General features: G+C 40.5%; 2 protein-coding genes across 15 annotated transcripts in view; one reads left to right on the forward strand and one right to left on the reverse strand.

Moving 5' to 3' along the window:
- The window catches only part of nin (ninein (GSK3B interacting protein)), a 27267-nt gene extending 19546 nt beyond the window's left edge, over positions 1-7721 (reverse strand). For 6 of the 9 annotated variants that reach the window (XR_009791300.1, XR_009791299.1, XM_061793872.1 and 3 more), the window contains exons 1-4: positions 4842-5527; positions 4514-4726; positions 3040-3133; positions 2373-2554 (exon numbers count right to left, since the gene is read on the reverse strand). Coding sequence is in view for 7 of the 9 variants with exons in the window: in XM_061793872.1 (XP_061649856.1) it covers positions 2373-2554; positions 3040-3133; positions 4514-4726; positions 4842-4859 (507 nt within the window). In the remaining 2 variants the exon portion in view is untranslated. Of the gene's footprint in view, positions 1-2372; positions 2555-3039; positions 3134-4513; positions 4727-4841; positions 5528-7364 lie in introns of those variants that run through there. The other 3 variants (XM_061793870.1, XM_061793871.1, XM_061793869.1) reach the window with 3 other exon arrangements.
- LOC133487398 (lysophosphatidylserine lipase ABHD12-like) lies at positions 5666-13889 on the forward strand. Of its 6 annotated transcripts, none has more exons than XM_061793877.1 (13): positions 5666-5801; positions 9000-9137; positions 10388-10490; positions 10593-10712; positions 10829-10859; positions 10924-10969; positions 11269-11398; positions 11492-11529; positions 12191-12270; positions 12379-12461; positions 12703-12781; positions 12859-12992; positions 13070-13889. In XM_061793877.1, exons 2-13 carry the CDS (start codon positions 9035-9037, stop codon positions 13095-13097), a joined length of 975 nt encoding a protein of 324 aa, XP_061649861.1. In that variant the 5' UTR covers positions 5666-5801; positions 9000-9034; the 3' UTR covers positions 13098-13889. The 6 variants fall into 6 exon arrangements, with proteins under 6 accessions (XP_061649861.1, XP_061649862.1, XP_061649865.1 ...); XM_061793878.1 differs by lacking the exon at positions 5666-5801 and adding an exon at positions 8464-8561; XM_061793881.1 differs by lacking the exon at positions 5666-5801 and adding an exon at positions 10104-10207 and having other exon boundaries at positions 8999-9137; positions 10388-10712.
- Positions 13890-13964: the final 75 nt, after the last annotated feature.

A 13964-nucleotide genomic window follows, 5' to 3' on the forward strand; every position in this document is an offset into this window, starting at 1 on the left:
GAGGGTGCTTTACAGTATTTTAAAATGATTCCACTGTGAGACTGTTTCAATGTTTCTCATGAGTTAGACAAGCATTCAGCTGAGAAACTGATTATGTAGAGTAATAAATAAAGCTGCTGGCTAAATTTCTCTGTGCAACAGCTGCTTCTTTAGGTTCAAGGGTGAGATTTAAATGAGTTTAGGTTGAATGGAGGCTAGAGGCGGAGGCTTTGATTTGGTTGCATGGTCCACTGAGTAACCCTATTGTCTGGGAAGCGAAGAGTGAGGGAATGAAGAACAGATGGGGAATCTGCAAGTGGCCTTTTGACACACAGTGTGGAGAAATCCAGAAGAGGAGGAGGAAGAAGACAGGTGGGACGAGTCTTTGTTTCCCGGCACCGTCCTCCAGCCAAACCAGCTGAATGTCCAAGCCTGACCCATCACTGGTCATCGAAGCATTGTCGCCGACCGAATTTGTCAAAACCAAAAGGACGCACTTCTGTTCATTGTTCCTACACTGACGCTCGTCTTCAGGCATCTGGACTGCAGGGTGTGCAGACAAAACACTGAATATCAACAAAACATTCAATTCAAAGCTGAAGCAGTCTTAATGATGACCAGCTGACACGTCTTTGTCAACATTTGAGATTCTTAGGAACTGTGCGTCTTCCATCTGTCTAGTAATTGTGGTTCAAATTTGGAAACAATCCGACAAACCAATAGTATGTTTTTGACGGACCCTCGGTAATGGTCAAAATTTTAAAACCCTAAAATGGCTGCTTCAAACCAAAAATGTCAGGCTTCGTGTTTCTTTTCAGGCATGGCTTCAGGAGACTTTTTTGTGAGTCTACTCATGGTAGATCTGCGTACCAATTTTGTTCTTTTTTTTTTTTTTTTTTGCTGGCAAGTGAAACTGGCTCTGACGTTGTGCTGCTAAGATATTAGACTTCTGTGTTTTAAGGTAATTTTGGCGAGTCATCAAACTTTGCAGCCATTGTTCCGTCCAAACTGGACTGGAGACTTTTTTTTTGTGGGTCTACTCATGATACACATCCAAACCAAATTTCATGTTGCTAAATGAAACTGACAATCAATGAAACCTACGAAGAACCTTGTCACTGTAAGCTAAAACCATGACACACATTTGATTAAATCATTTACTAAAGTTAACACCAAAATGATACCCAATTTTCTCCCCCACGGCAAATGAGATGAGGTCTTTGTAAATGTTGGGAGCTTAGGCTCGCCTAAGCATCTGTCAAGCGACTTGTATGTCAGCAAAGAGAGCAGGATAATCTTGATCAAAAAGATCAGAGTTCTGGGAAAGACACAGAACATCCAGGAACCCGTACAACCAGCGGAATCGCTTGAGGAACCCGTACAACCAGCGGAATCGCTTGCAGTTAAATTTTAAATACAGAATAATTCAAAAGACGTTTGTCGCAGAAGAGCATGTAATAACATTGTACATAATAACCACAACACAACATCAACAACCTGATCTGATGAGATTTGACAGTTATATGTGGCTCAACGTTAAATGGGATTTAGAATATGAACTTAAAATTACATCTCACTCTACAAATCTGGATCAGATTCGGATCAAATTTTGTTTGATATTAGAGCTCCAAAATATATTGTGGAGCCAACTCTAAAATGTATTCTGGATTAGAGGGAAGAACATAATAGAGTGCACAAAAGCACAACAAAATTACAACCTGAAAAATACAGTGCACTGTGTAAATGTGTAAACGCTGTCAAACGTACAATCTGGCTAAAATCCAGAAAAAAACATTTTTGGTTCAAGATTTTGGTATGATTCCATGTTAAACAAATTACTGCTTAATCTATAATTTTGGATCAGATCTGGATAAAACTTTTGCTTTGGCATAACGGCTGCAAAATGTATTCTGGATATAGGGGAGGAAATTGTAAATTGTTGGTTTGAAATGGCCGTAAATCTGGATCAGCTCCAGATTCATGTTACTTTGACAATTTAAGTTTGACCTGGATTCGACAGACAGTGCCATTATAGACATTTCTTGAAAAACGTTGACTTTTTAAAATTGTTATTAAAAGAATATCCCATTTACTTGATGATTTCCAACACACGTCCTTGCGGCATCAGGAAAGCTTAAGTAAACACTCGCTGCGACGCGACGCAAACATTGCGGCTGTGTGCTGATTAGCCGCAGCTAACCACACAAAAGCAATTACACTTGCTCCTTTATTTACAGAGAATGGATGCAATGACAAGGCTGTGTGAAACCTTCCTACCGCATTTTAGGCCAAGCTGATTAGCCAAGAATAACACCTCGCCACAGAGATATTGTCCTTACGAGGACGGCTGGTGATAAGGATGGCATCTGGGGTGCGAGTGTGCTGCTTTTTACCTCACGCTTCCTTGGAATAGCTGAGTCATAGTTGTCCTTGGTGTCCTCGTTGCCTGGCGTGTCTTCGTCTTGGTTGTGCGCGTCTTCGCAAAAGTCTGAAAAGGTGTTGACCAATTCCGGCTTGGAGCGGCGGCCATAACGTTTGCTGCCCTTCACAAACTTAGGCTGTATGTCGGGGGACTCTGATGACAAATTTAGTCATTGATTAGCAAAACTGCTCCTCAAAGAAAACAATTATTAAGTCTTGTTTGAGAGTAATTCATCAGGGTCCGAGAGAAGACCCTGCTAGCGAGTTGGTACTTTCAAGAGGTCCAGGGACATTTGGAGGACCATTTAGTGTTTGGAAGCAAGAGACACATTGTTAAAATTTAGTTCTTGGGTAATTATCGGTGCTGGAAAAAGACCCTTCTCGTGGGTTAGTACTTTTGCGAGGTCAAGAAATATTTGAGGACCACAGTTTGTTTCAAAAAATGGAAACAGTTGTTGAAAATCTTGTTCTGGGCTAATTTATCAGGGGCGAAAGAAGAAGCGGCTTGCAGGTTAGTATTTTCGAGAGGTACTGTGAAGCTTTGGGACAATGTCCTTTTTGTTTCAGGATTGACAAGTGCCAAGACCTCAAAGTTTCAGGGACTTTTAAGTAGAAATAACAGAAGAATGTGTATGCTACCTGGTCTAGATGGTACTTCCTGTTGCACTTGGGCTCCCTTGATGCCGGATGACAACACCAGAATCAGTGCATCCTTAAACTGGTCAAAGTTGACCTACAACAAGATGTTAGTGATCAGAAGCAGATCTTTTTAAACAATTCAAAATTCTGTAAATTCCTCAGAAGACTGGCTGTCTGCGACGGGGGAGCAAGGCCACACTTGAACAATCAACAGCTGCCACATGTGAATATGGTGATTTTCTTTGTGCGGTCCCGGCTGGCGTCTGCCGCTTTTGACTTCATTGTTGGATGCCATGAGTGGGCAATCGGGTCACTGCCCCCACCCCGGTTATTCAGCTTGCGCATGCTGCTAGACAATAGTCAAGACGTCAGTGTGCACGCTTATTTTCAAATCAAACTTCAGGCTGTTTTCACTCGAGCTCCTCTTTGTTCAAATTGATCTAAAACTTTAGTTGTCATTTTACCATTGGTGTGCTTTGTTTGATCAGGTGTGGACACAGTAACCTGTTCAGATTGTTGATTTACCAACTGGTTTAGCATGTATGCCAGTAGCCTACTAGTCCATATAATTCTTAAAATTAAATTTGAAATATTTGACCAGGATTCCCCCCCCCCCCCCCCACTGATTTGCATTTTAGCTATTTATGTTTTGGATTTGTTTGATTTTTCATATAAAAACAAGAAGACTACCAATATGTGGAGATACATGCTTTGCATTGGACAGCAGCGATTTGCATTATTATATTACATTATATATATATATATATATATAAAATACAAACTGTGACCACTTTCACATTCCAATTTTCATTGGACAGTGACATTCCACATTCCCACGATAAGGAGTTTATCAATTTCCATTTGTTTGCCTTTCAAACCAAAACCAAAAACCTGAAATTTGGAGGTACAGATTCAACTGATTTTAAGTGTTTGTTTTTTTTTATACCTATTTATTTCCATTTTGTTTTGTTTTTTGGCCCAAAAATGTAGACACACAGGCTTTTCTTTGGACAGTGACAATTTGCATTCATCTTACCAATTTCACCCTCAACACATCCCTGTGTGTTGATGATAGATTGCTTGGTTGTCGTGACGACAGACACCGTAACGAAAGTTGATGGAGGCCCATTTTATCTGAAGAGGTTTAACACAGCCGTTTGATGTATTCAAATGAAAAACAAGAGGGATGAAAAGCCTTTCTGTCCAAACGATCTGACGTGTAATGAGCAAACAGTAAGGCTGGACCATTCATCAATTTTACAGACTAATTAGAGTTTGGCATGGTGAGTTTTATTTTTCGACGATATTTTCTTTAGCTGCATCTATAGTTCAAAAGATGGGGAAACAAATTTGGAAATTGTATTTAAAAAAAAAAAAAAAAAAAAAAAAAAAAAAACAGCTATAACACATGCCATAATCACCAAAAGCTAACATTGCAATCACTGGATAGTACACAAGTCGTTCGGCCACGTACCCTTTCAGTGAGGCTGTCCCGCACCTGCAGCAGCGCGTCCAGGAGGGCTGGTGCGGTATCCTCCAGGTGCAGCGACAGGCAGAGGTCGGCCAGCTCCTCCGAGCACAGTGAGCCGCAGCCGCTGGCGTCAAAGCCATCGAAAACTTCCTTCAGGCGCTCCTCATACTGGTCCTGCTCCAGGACGTCATCCATCCCACGGGACAGCAGCCTGCCCTCCCAATGCGAGATCGAGGAAAAACGCTCATTTTGGGATTTATTTGACAATATGTGACAAGTGTAAATATCAAATTGTAGTGTTAATACCTAATCCTAGTACAAAGATACTCACTAAAGAGTGCGGAAACATCGATCTTTGTTCCAGAGTGCCACACACACACTGCTTCAGCCTCGTTAGCAGTGCAGGCTTTGGCTAATCCAATTACAACTGATTAGCCACTCAGGCTAATTGAGACGCTTGGTCAAAGGTCTCACACTGACAATGACTCTGAACTAGGGCTGGGTGATTAATCAGTTTTCATATGAGTTTATTTGTCAGGAGGATGATTTTTTTTGTCGCTTCCATCGTTCAAAGCACATCCCCTCTGATGTGCTCTGCTTACATCAAAAACATGGCTGCGAACAGAGTGGAGCGAGTTCACAAAAGCACAGTCAGTGTTTCCAATCTAGCGACTTCGTTGCTATTTTTAGCGACTTTTCTGACCCCTCTAGATTATTTTTCCCAAAAAATCTAGCAAGCTAAATTCCCGCCAGGAAACACACAGCACAGGCAGAATCATTACCATTGCCATCATGGATGACGTTGTGCGAGAGAGTAGTGTTTTACTAACAGCAGTTGTTAGCTTCTTTTTACTCTTGCAGAAGGTTACGAATGTTAAAAAGTGAGATGCATGAGGCGCTTAAAGAAAATCTGTAAAGAAAATAATAATAATCAATCCCCCCCAAAATATTTTAAAAGACCAGGTGACAGGTGAAAAAAAGAGCCTGTGATGACAATCAACAGCTTGTATACAAACACAGGATGAAGGCAATTCCTACCAGTCCACTTGTACAGCTGCTCACCATCAAGCACTCAAACAGGTGCCTGCCTGCGACCCCCCTCCCCCCCCCCCAACATACAGAGGGGGTACTCATTCATTGCACAATGGGGTTCATCTACAAAGCCCACATCAGTATTCTATATGTGCGCCATTGCATATTTCTCAGGATGCCAGATAATCACAGATGATGGCCAATTGGACGCGAGAAGAGACAAGCGTCTTTTTGCTCTGAAGACTGACAGCTGGTGCAGGTGAAAAGCAACCCAAAGTAAACCATTATTTAGTCTTATTACAAGACCAAAACAGCATGAAGGTACTGTTAAAAATGCACTTGAAATGGAGAGTTAATTCCCCCCAAAAAACATTAGACCAAACTACTGTACTCAAATCGACTACACCGTGTGTATTTGTGCGCAAGAAAATGCAAGTTATGTTGCCAGAGGTTATTAGCTTAGCTTGAGGTGCTACATTATGTGCTAACAACTGCTAGCCAACGAACTTTTTGTGTTTAAAAAAAAATTGGATGGAAACTTGGTCCTTTTCAAGGACACAGTATCTCCTACTTGAGGCACATACAAAACGATCTTTTTGACCAAGGGCCTCTTTGGAAAGTCAAATTCCCTAACCTTTTACGCCACCTTCCTTAACCTTTGTAAGAATACATCATCCGGTCAAGGAGAGATTAAAAAGTGCTTACTCTCAAAACATAGGAAGGGAAAGCACGGTTTCAAATGAATTGGACTCACGACCATGGCCAGTTTTTTAAAATATTGCTGCTGTAAAGGATTGTGGGTAACATATCTCCTTTCCTTCCGTAAAGGTTGGTCAGGAATAACCTATGCTAAAATCTGGTATCTTAAGTGTGGCATTTAGGTACCTTTCCTAAGCAATTTTAGGAATCGAACTACCTATTCTCCAACTACTTCCGGGTCATCATGCTTACATAGGAAACTTCCTAATCCGAAAACGAGAATCCAAATAAACCTCAAATATTTTAATTAAGACCCTTAAAGGCCACCGTACTTCCTGGTACACATTTCAAGGGTTAAGCTAATAACTGCTACTAAACTATCTTTTTGCCATAAAAACTTCACAGCAGGGGTGCTTTTTTTGACATAAATCTGGTCCCTTAAAAGGCCACCGTACTTCCCGTTTGGGGTGCAGAATGTTCATACCTGGGGGGGGCTAAACTAATAATCTGTACCAAACTAACTTCTTGCCTTAAAAATGTAGTCCCTTAATGCCCACCGTACTTCATGGTTGAGGCAGAGGGCAAATTAAGCTAATTTATTAATTGACGGATACAATAAACAATAGCGTTAATAACTACTAGCAAATTGCACTTTTTTTTGACAGAAATGAGATGGCAAGCGCCTGAGGTCCATGGTCTATACCGAATCTGCCCCTTCCATCCAATTTTTAAGGCAACACGTTAATTTGCTGTAACGATTAGCATAGCCCCTGTGGTCCATACATTATGAGCTTGAACTCGGAAGTACAGTGGCCTTCAAGGGACTCCAATTCAGTCTCTCTCTTTTGAGAGTACCATTTAAAATAGTATCAAACAAACAATTCAAGCACTTCGAAGACCGTTGTAAGTCACATTATAGGTAATATGTAAATACCAATACAATTTTATAAAATAATATGTTTTTTGTTTTTTTTACGCCCCCCGCCCAAGAAAAAACGCAACACTGACTGAAGGAGAACCGAGCTGGTTTAAGGAGGCAAACGCTTCACCTCCTGACTTTTGTTGCTGCTTTTAAACAAATATGAACAATAAATGGTCTAAAGTGAGACGCAAAGACACTCACCTAATCCTCCAAATTTTAAAAGACGCCCCTCTGTGACGAACCGTTGAGTGGGGAGAAAGAAGAGGAAGGAAAAAAAAAAACACTCAAATGCAAATACAAAACAAACTTTTTTTTTACACGTCCTCCACACAGGGCGTGTCGTGGTTTCCTCGATATTAAAAGCTTGAAATTGCTCTGCCCCCGGTGCATTAAAATAAAAAATAAAAAAAGCCTTCTACTACAAGACAGGACGTGTTCGTCGGCAGGATAGTGGTGCTTCTCTTTTTCTTTTTCTTTTTGTTTTTTGTGAGTGAGTGCCACACTCCTTCGGTGGCTGCTGCTCGATTTTGAAAAGCAGTTGATGGAGGAAAGGGCGGGGCACCACGGAATACAAACCAGCCAATGATTGGTCAAACTCGGCCGCCTCTAAACGCAACCTTGTGGCGAAATCTATTAAATTATCTGAGATTTTTAAAAGGTTTCTATGGTTCTAATCCACTTTTTTTTTTTTTGGAGGAAACATCCAAGTGTCCTGTTATGCCTTCATTCAAAATTATGAAAAGCAATCAAAATATAATAAAATGTAATTAATTATATTACTTTGAGAAAGTAGTTGAAATAGTTACACTATTGTTACATTTTCAACAGAGTAACTTGTAATTGTAATCGTCTCACCCTCCATTTAATTTCGCTTCTCCGTGGAAACCCTTTGACATATTTTAGCAACTCAAGCCCTCCACTTGAGAAATAAAAACAACATAAATCTTGTCAAAATCCTGCCCACTGACACGGATTGAAATGATTTTTTAGGTCATAAATTGAGGTCAGATCGGAGAATAACACACAAACCACAACTTCGACGATGAATGCCTTGTTTTGGGGTGAAATTCCTCACTTTACAATCATATAAATATTTGATAAAACCAACGCGAATGCAAGTTGTTAACAAAAACAATATTCGGTTTGAAATTCTCATTGTTGTGCTACATTAAACATTAAAAACGACTTTTAAAGTTTGTGCTTCAACCGAAGCGCCAAACCCGCCTATGTTGTGCCATTCCTGTCTACTATTGGCTACCACGAACGTCAATCAAATTTCTTTCGTCAAATCCACTCCGTGGTTTCTTTATCGACCGGAAATGTTTTAACTTGGAGAGTTTTTCATTCCAAACATAACCATTCTATTTCCCTGTGGTAGTTTTTAAGGACAGTTTTGAGGTACGTTATTTAGCTCTTTCTTTTAAATCTTACTATAGTAGAGTGATAGAACTGTACAATGCCTTTCGCGTTGAAGTTTCCAAGTGTTTTAAAAATTTACCTTGCTACTTACACCTTGTTTTGTACTTTGTTTCATTTTCAAACCGGACAAAATATTGCTCCTTGTGCTCACCAAATCTGTAACTATTAGGCAAGTTTTGAAATAGCTTACTGAGCCCTTCTATCGTGAGTCCAACAATGTAATTTCGCATGATGCCTTTTATCCATTCATATACATGTATTCATATAAAATATACCTTAATATATGTATTATCATCATGTATAGCTTGATGAAATAAAATAAACAAAATTTTTAAAACATATTAATTTATGCTATATATGTATGTGTGTATATTCTGCCTACTGTTAGTCCATATATATATACTTTTTCTTCTCAAGACAAGTCCAGAGGGAAGTTGATCAAGTTTGAGGGAATGATGAAGGCGGCGTCCTTCCTGGTGGCTTTCTATGTGTTGGTGCCGCTCATCATCTACCTGTGGCCATGGACTCTGGCTTACGCCGTCTTTGCTCACTTGTGTAAGTACGATAATACTGTGACAACTTCCTGTCTAGTGTCTATAAGCCCTTTTCCGAAGTCATCATGAGATTCATCTATCTGTTAGCCACTGGGAGGTATGTTACTAAATCCGGAAAAACGGGCGCCATTTTCCTTCCTTTTTTTTTTGGCCCAGATTTTGGGCACATGAATTTAACGGAGGATTACTCAAATTGCGTTTTTTTCATTGTTTCATGCAAGGTTATACCTAGTCATTAGCTGAAATTAGCTTTCAGCCATGAACCCAATTTAGCCATTAGCCAGTAGTTGAAGTTAGCTATTAGTCATTTGTTAAAGATGCCCATAAACTTAAGCTAACTATTATCCACCAGTTGAATCTAGATAGAAATAGCAACATGACAAGATTTCTCAAAAATCACAGTCTGTCAAAATGTTGGGTCTGGTTGGAATGGCCCCTTCAATCCAAGTACAACATACCGAAAATTTTGAAAACCGGATGATGGGTTCCGGAGAAACTGCTTCATTTATTTTTTTCTTTGTTTTTTTGTTTTGTGCGTGTTGAAAAAAAAAAAATTGCCTTTTTTGGCAACATTTTCATGTGAGATCGCCTATAGAAAATCTGATCCAAAAACGCCTTCGTATTAGAGTCAAACAATATCACTTGATTATTTTTTAACATGTATCTCTTCGACCGTTTCGTTTCGTCTGCTAACTGGGGAACCCCTTCTGGCTGACAAGTTTCAGTTAAAAATGTCCACCAATAAGCTCGTACGGGATGATATTTTGAGGGGTTCCCCAAGTCGACGCGCCCAAATTACCGTGATGTTTAAAACAGCATCACTTGGCATAAAACCATGACTTAAATAGCAAATGGAACATTATTCGTGAGAAGAGCTTGTGGGCAGTAGAATAAGTCATGTATTTTAGTAACCAGTTGTTTTGTCTGGAATGTACTTGTTATGGAGGATTAATTATATGTTTTTTAGAAAATTCCACAAAGATGGCAGCCACTTGTCAAGTTGCTACTGGAAGTCATTTGTTGAAGTTAGCTGTGAGTCATTTGTTGAAGATGGCCAGTAGCTGACTTTGGGTGAGAGGCAGCGTCTACCCTGGACTGGTTGCCAGGCAATCACCTGAAGCTAACAATTAACCATTAACTGAAGTTATCATTTAGCCACCAGTTGAATGTAGCTGGTAGCCATTCGTTGAAGTTAACTGTTAGTCCATTGATCATAAACAAAATGCTAACCTTGTGCACTGTTATCTGCAGTGAGGGTTCCATACTTCATAGATCTCACCCGTCCAGAATACGTGCTAAACCACACGTGTAACTTCTACCTGGAACCGGAGCAGGGCGTCCGCGTGGGCGTATGGTAGCGACCACCTTCTTTCGACAGTTTTTATTACTCCTTAAAAAACAAGCAAAAAAAACCTATTTGGCGTCTTATGAAAGTGTTGGTTTCCGTCTCCCCGAGGCACACACTTCCTGCCAGCCATTGGGACGAGGCAGCGGGGAAGGGTCCCGAGTGGTACCGCGGGACTCTAGGAGACGGAAATCCTGTTATCATCTATCTCCATGGCAACGTGGGCACCAGGTGACTGTAGAGGCACTTGAACCTATTTTAATGGAGCTCGGAGGGAATTACATCGGGTTTATGCGCAGGCTCATGAGGGTCTACTCTGAAATCTTTGTGTTTTCAATTGTCTCCAGGGCCAAAGATCACAGGGTGCAACTGGTCAAGGTTTGTTTTGAAAATGATAGTTCACATTTAAGGTTTCTGCTAATATTTGTATGAAATTTTGCAGATTTTAAGCACCGCAGGGTTTCACATTCTGTCTCTGGACTACAGAGGTATGCTTCAATTTTATTCATACACAATGCAATTTTTACGGGTGTCCTGCGCTGATATTTGATATCCAATAATTGTCCGATATCAGCAAAAAAAAAACAGTATATGTTTATAAGTATATAAGCAGGTGTTGTCAACCCACACTGCAAAGCAAATTTCAAGAAGGCAAACTGAGTAATAAAAGTCCCAAGACAGATCAATAACAAAGGGACATCTTCATTATCTTTGACTTCCTATGGGAAACTGATTGTGTTCCACCTTAGAGGTTCCGCTGTACCATTTCTCTTCCGATGTACTGTAGGCTTCGGCGACTCGACAGGGCAGCCGAGCGAACGCGGGATGACCACAGACGCCCTCCACCTGTACACGTGGGTGGAGCGGCAAAGCGCAGGGTCCCTGGTGTGTCTGTGGGGGCACTCTCTCGGCTCCGGGTAGGTTTCTCCTCGCAAATGATGTCATGGAGGCAGCGGATCCAAATGAGTGACAGCTACTCTTTTTTTTTTTTTTTTTTTTTTTTCTTGAAGGGTTGCAAGCAACACTGCCGTGAAGGTGCAAGAGCAAGGTGGGTTGTGCTTCACTGCATCACTGATTTTTTTGGGGGAAAAAATTATTGCACTTATATCATGGATTATTCGCTATATCGTGGGATTTTGCAGTGATACTTTTCCACACACCGTTACTGCAGAGCAATCAGCACGAATCAAGATGAAAGTGTGTGTAAAAGTCAGACAATGTCGAAGGTTTGGGATCATTTCACATTTCATAAAAGAAGCTAAAAAGAAAATGAATATTTGGTCGCTACTTAGCGCATTTCATTTTATTGCGGGAGGAAATGAGGGATTACTGTTTTACACACAAAACTTAAATATTTTACCTAAATAACTGTTTAAAACAAACAGTCATTAAAGATTGCATGCAAGTGTTGAAGTTAAAAGTTAAATACAACTGAACTGAAGCAGCAATTCTTTCACATATCTATAGAGGGAGCCGGCATACCATTATTATTATATATATATTTTTTAATGACCCTAATTGCAAATTGCCATCATGGATGACATCTTTATATTGCCGCAGAGGTCAGTGTACTTCACGCGACCGCAGTTCAGAAAATCAGAGGAGTAACTCTTATTCCAAAAGAAGATCCAACGTCATGTATGACGTCACAACTTCACGAGAGGTCAATTTAGCAAATATTTTTAATATTGTTGTTTTTTTTCTACCAGGGTCCGTCGTGGACGCTTTAATTCTCGAGGCTCCATTCACAAGTATTGGAGAGGTAGTTGTCAATTTTCCTGTGGCTAAGGTGAGAACACTTTCTGTTACTTTACGGGCACAGCTCGTGGTCTGTTTGCATGCGCGTTAGCACCAAACATGTAATCAACGTGTCAAATTACGTCTTGGTGTCCCGCAGCTCTACACGTTCCTTCCGGGATTTGAACTCTTCCTTTGGAACACTTTGGAGACGAACAAGCTACTGTTTTCAAACGAAGACAAGTGAGTTGACTAATTGACTTTATCCAAGTGAGCAGGAAATGTGCAGGGGTTCACTGTATGGAGTAGCAATTGAAATTATTTGGCAATTAGAATTATTTTTTTTTTGGGGGGGGGAGGATGGAATGTTCATTATTCGCAAATGTTTGCTTTTCACATGCACACCGTGAATTGTAAGGGCTCATTGTAAGTAAAATAAAAAATAAAAAACACTGCTGCCAAATGTACACGTCCCTCTGCTCAGTTTAAAGGCGCTGACCTGTCCTCTGCTCATACTGCACGCGGAGGACGACGACATGGTGCCGTATCACATGGGTCAGAAGGTAGAACACAGCCGCTTTTTTCATTAAAGTGTAAATGAACATCCTTTTCGCTCTGATACTTTGCATTTCCGTTCCAGCTGTACCAGATATCAGTGCGCACGCACAGGGAGCGGAGCAAAGACGTTCCGCTGGAAATGATTTCCTACCCGGCGAGTCGCGGATTGTCTCACAGTAACATCTACTTGGATCCTGGCCTGTCCAAGTCGGTGGGGTGAGGATGAGACTTTTGATGCGGTGTCCCTGTGTAAAACGTGGTTAAGGCAATATTCCTTCGGTTTCTTGTCACAGGGCTTTTCTGCACAAGCTGCGAGGATAACGCTACTCATGGAACTTACACCTCACCTCCTCGCAGTGAACCAGTATTTGTATTTAAAAAAAAAAAAAGCTTTTTGGGTGCTTTTTATGACGCACAAAGATGCCACAAGTTGGCGCCAAAGCGCTGGCTATTAGTATAGTACTTGGTGTCAAGGAAATATGTTGAAGTGATACATCTCAACTGATTAACATCTTTGTCAAGAGGAGCTAAGTTTAGCCTGGGTTGTTAGTGGGTTGATGATGCCAGCGACCCCATCACAACTTCACAACAAGCAGCAGTTTGGCAGATAGTGAGCAATTCTTCAAAAACGAGGCTTCAAGCTGTTTATTTCCACTCCCTGTCGAAGTTTACTGTCAAATTAAACATAAATCCAAGCGAATTACACCTTGTGGAGTTAAAACCACATAACTTTGCCTTAAAGTCCTCTAGCTTAATGCTAACACACAATGCAAAACACCATAGACAGGCTAATGAGTAGCATCGATGTTATAACCCTTTAAGAAACGACTATTTGAACACAAAGGGTGCAGAAGGAGCACAATGTGTGTGGATTAATGGCATTTCCATTTATTTCAAAGGGGAAATATGATTTTAGATATGAGTGTCGTGTTACAAGTGTGGTCCCGGAATTAAACTTGTAAGTCAAGGCACCACTGTTTTACTGTAGCATACAAACCTTTACTGTAACGTGACAAAAATGTGAAGGGGAAAAAATAAATGCCATTCAATGTAATTTTAATACACCTGAGATATGCGAACACTGGTAGGAAAAAACTGAAGAAGGAAAATGTATTTTTGTTTGTCTTTACTCTCTTCTAGCAGTGAATCTAGAATGTCCAAATAACTCGTGTTCTGTTTTTTTCCTAA

This window comes from Phyllopteryx taeniolatus, chromosome 13, assembly GCF_024500385.1.
Source record: "Phyllopteryx taeniolatus isolate TA_2022b chromosome 13, UOR_Ptae_1.2, whole genome shotgun sequence".
NCBI classification, from domain to species: Eukaryota; Metazoa; Chordata; class Actinopteri; order Syngnathiformes; family Syngnathidae; genus Phyllopteryx; species Phyllopteryx taeniolatus.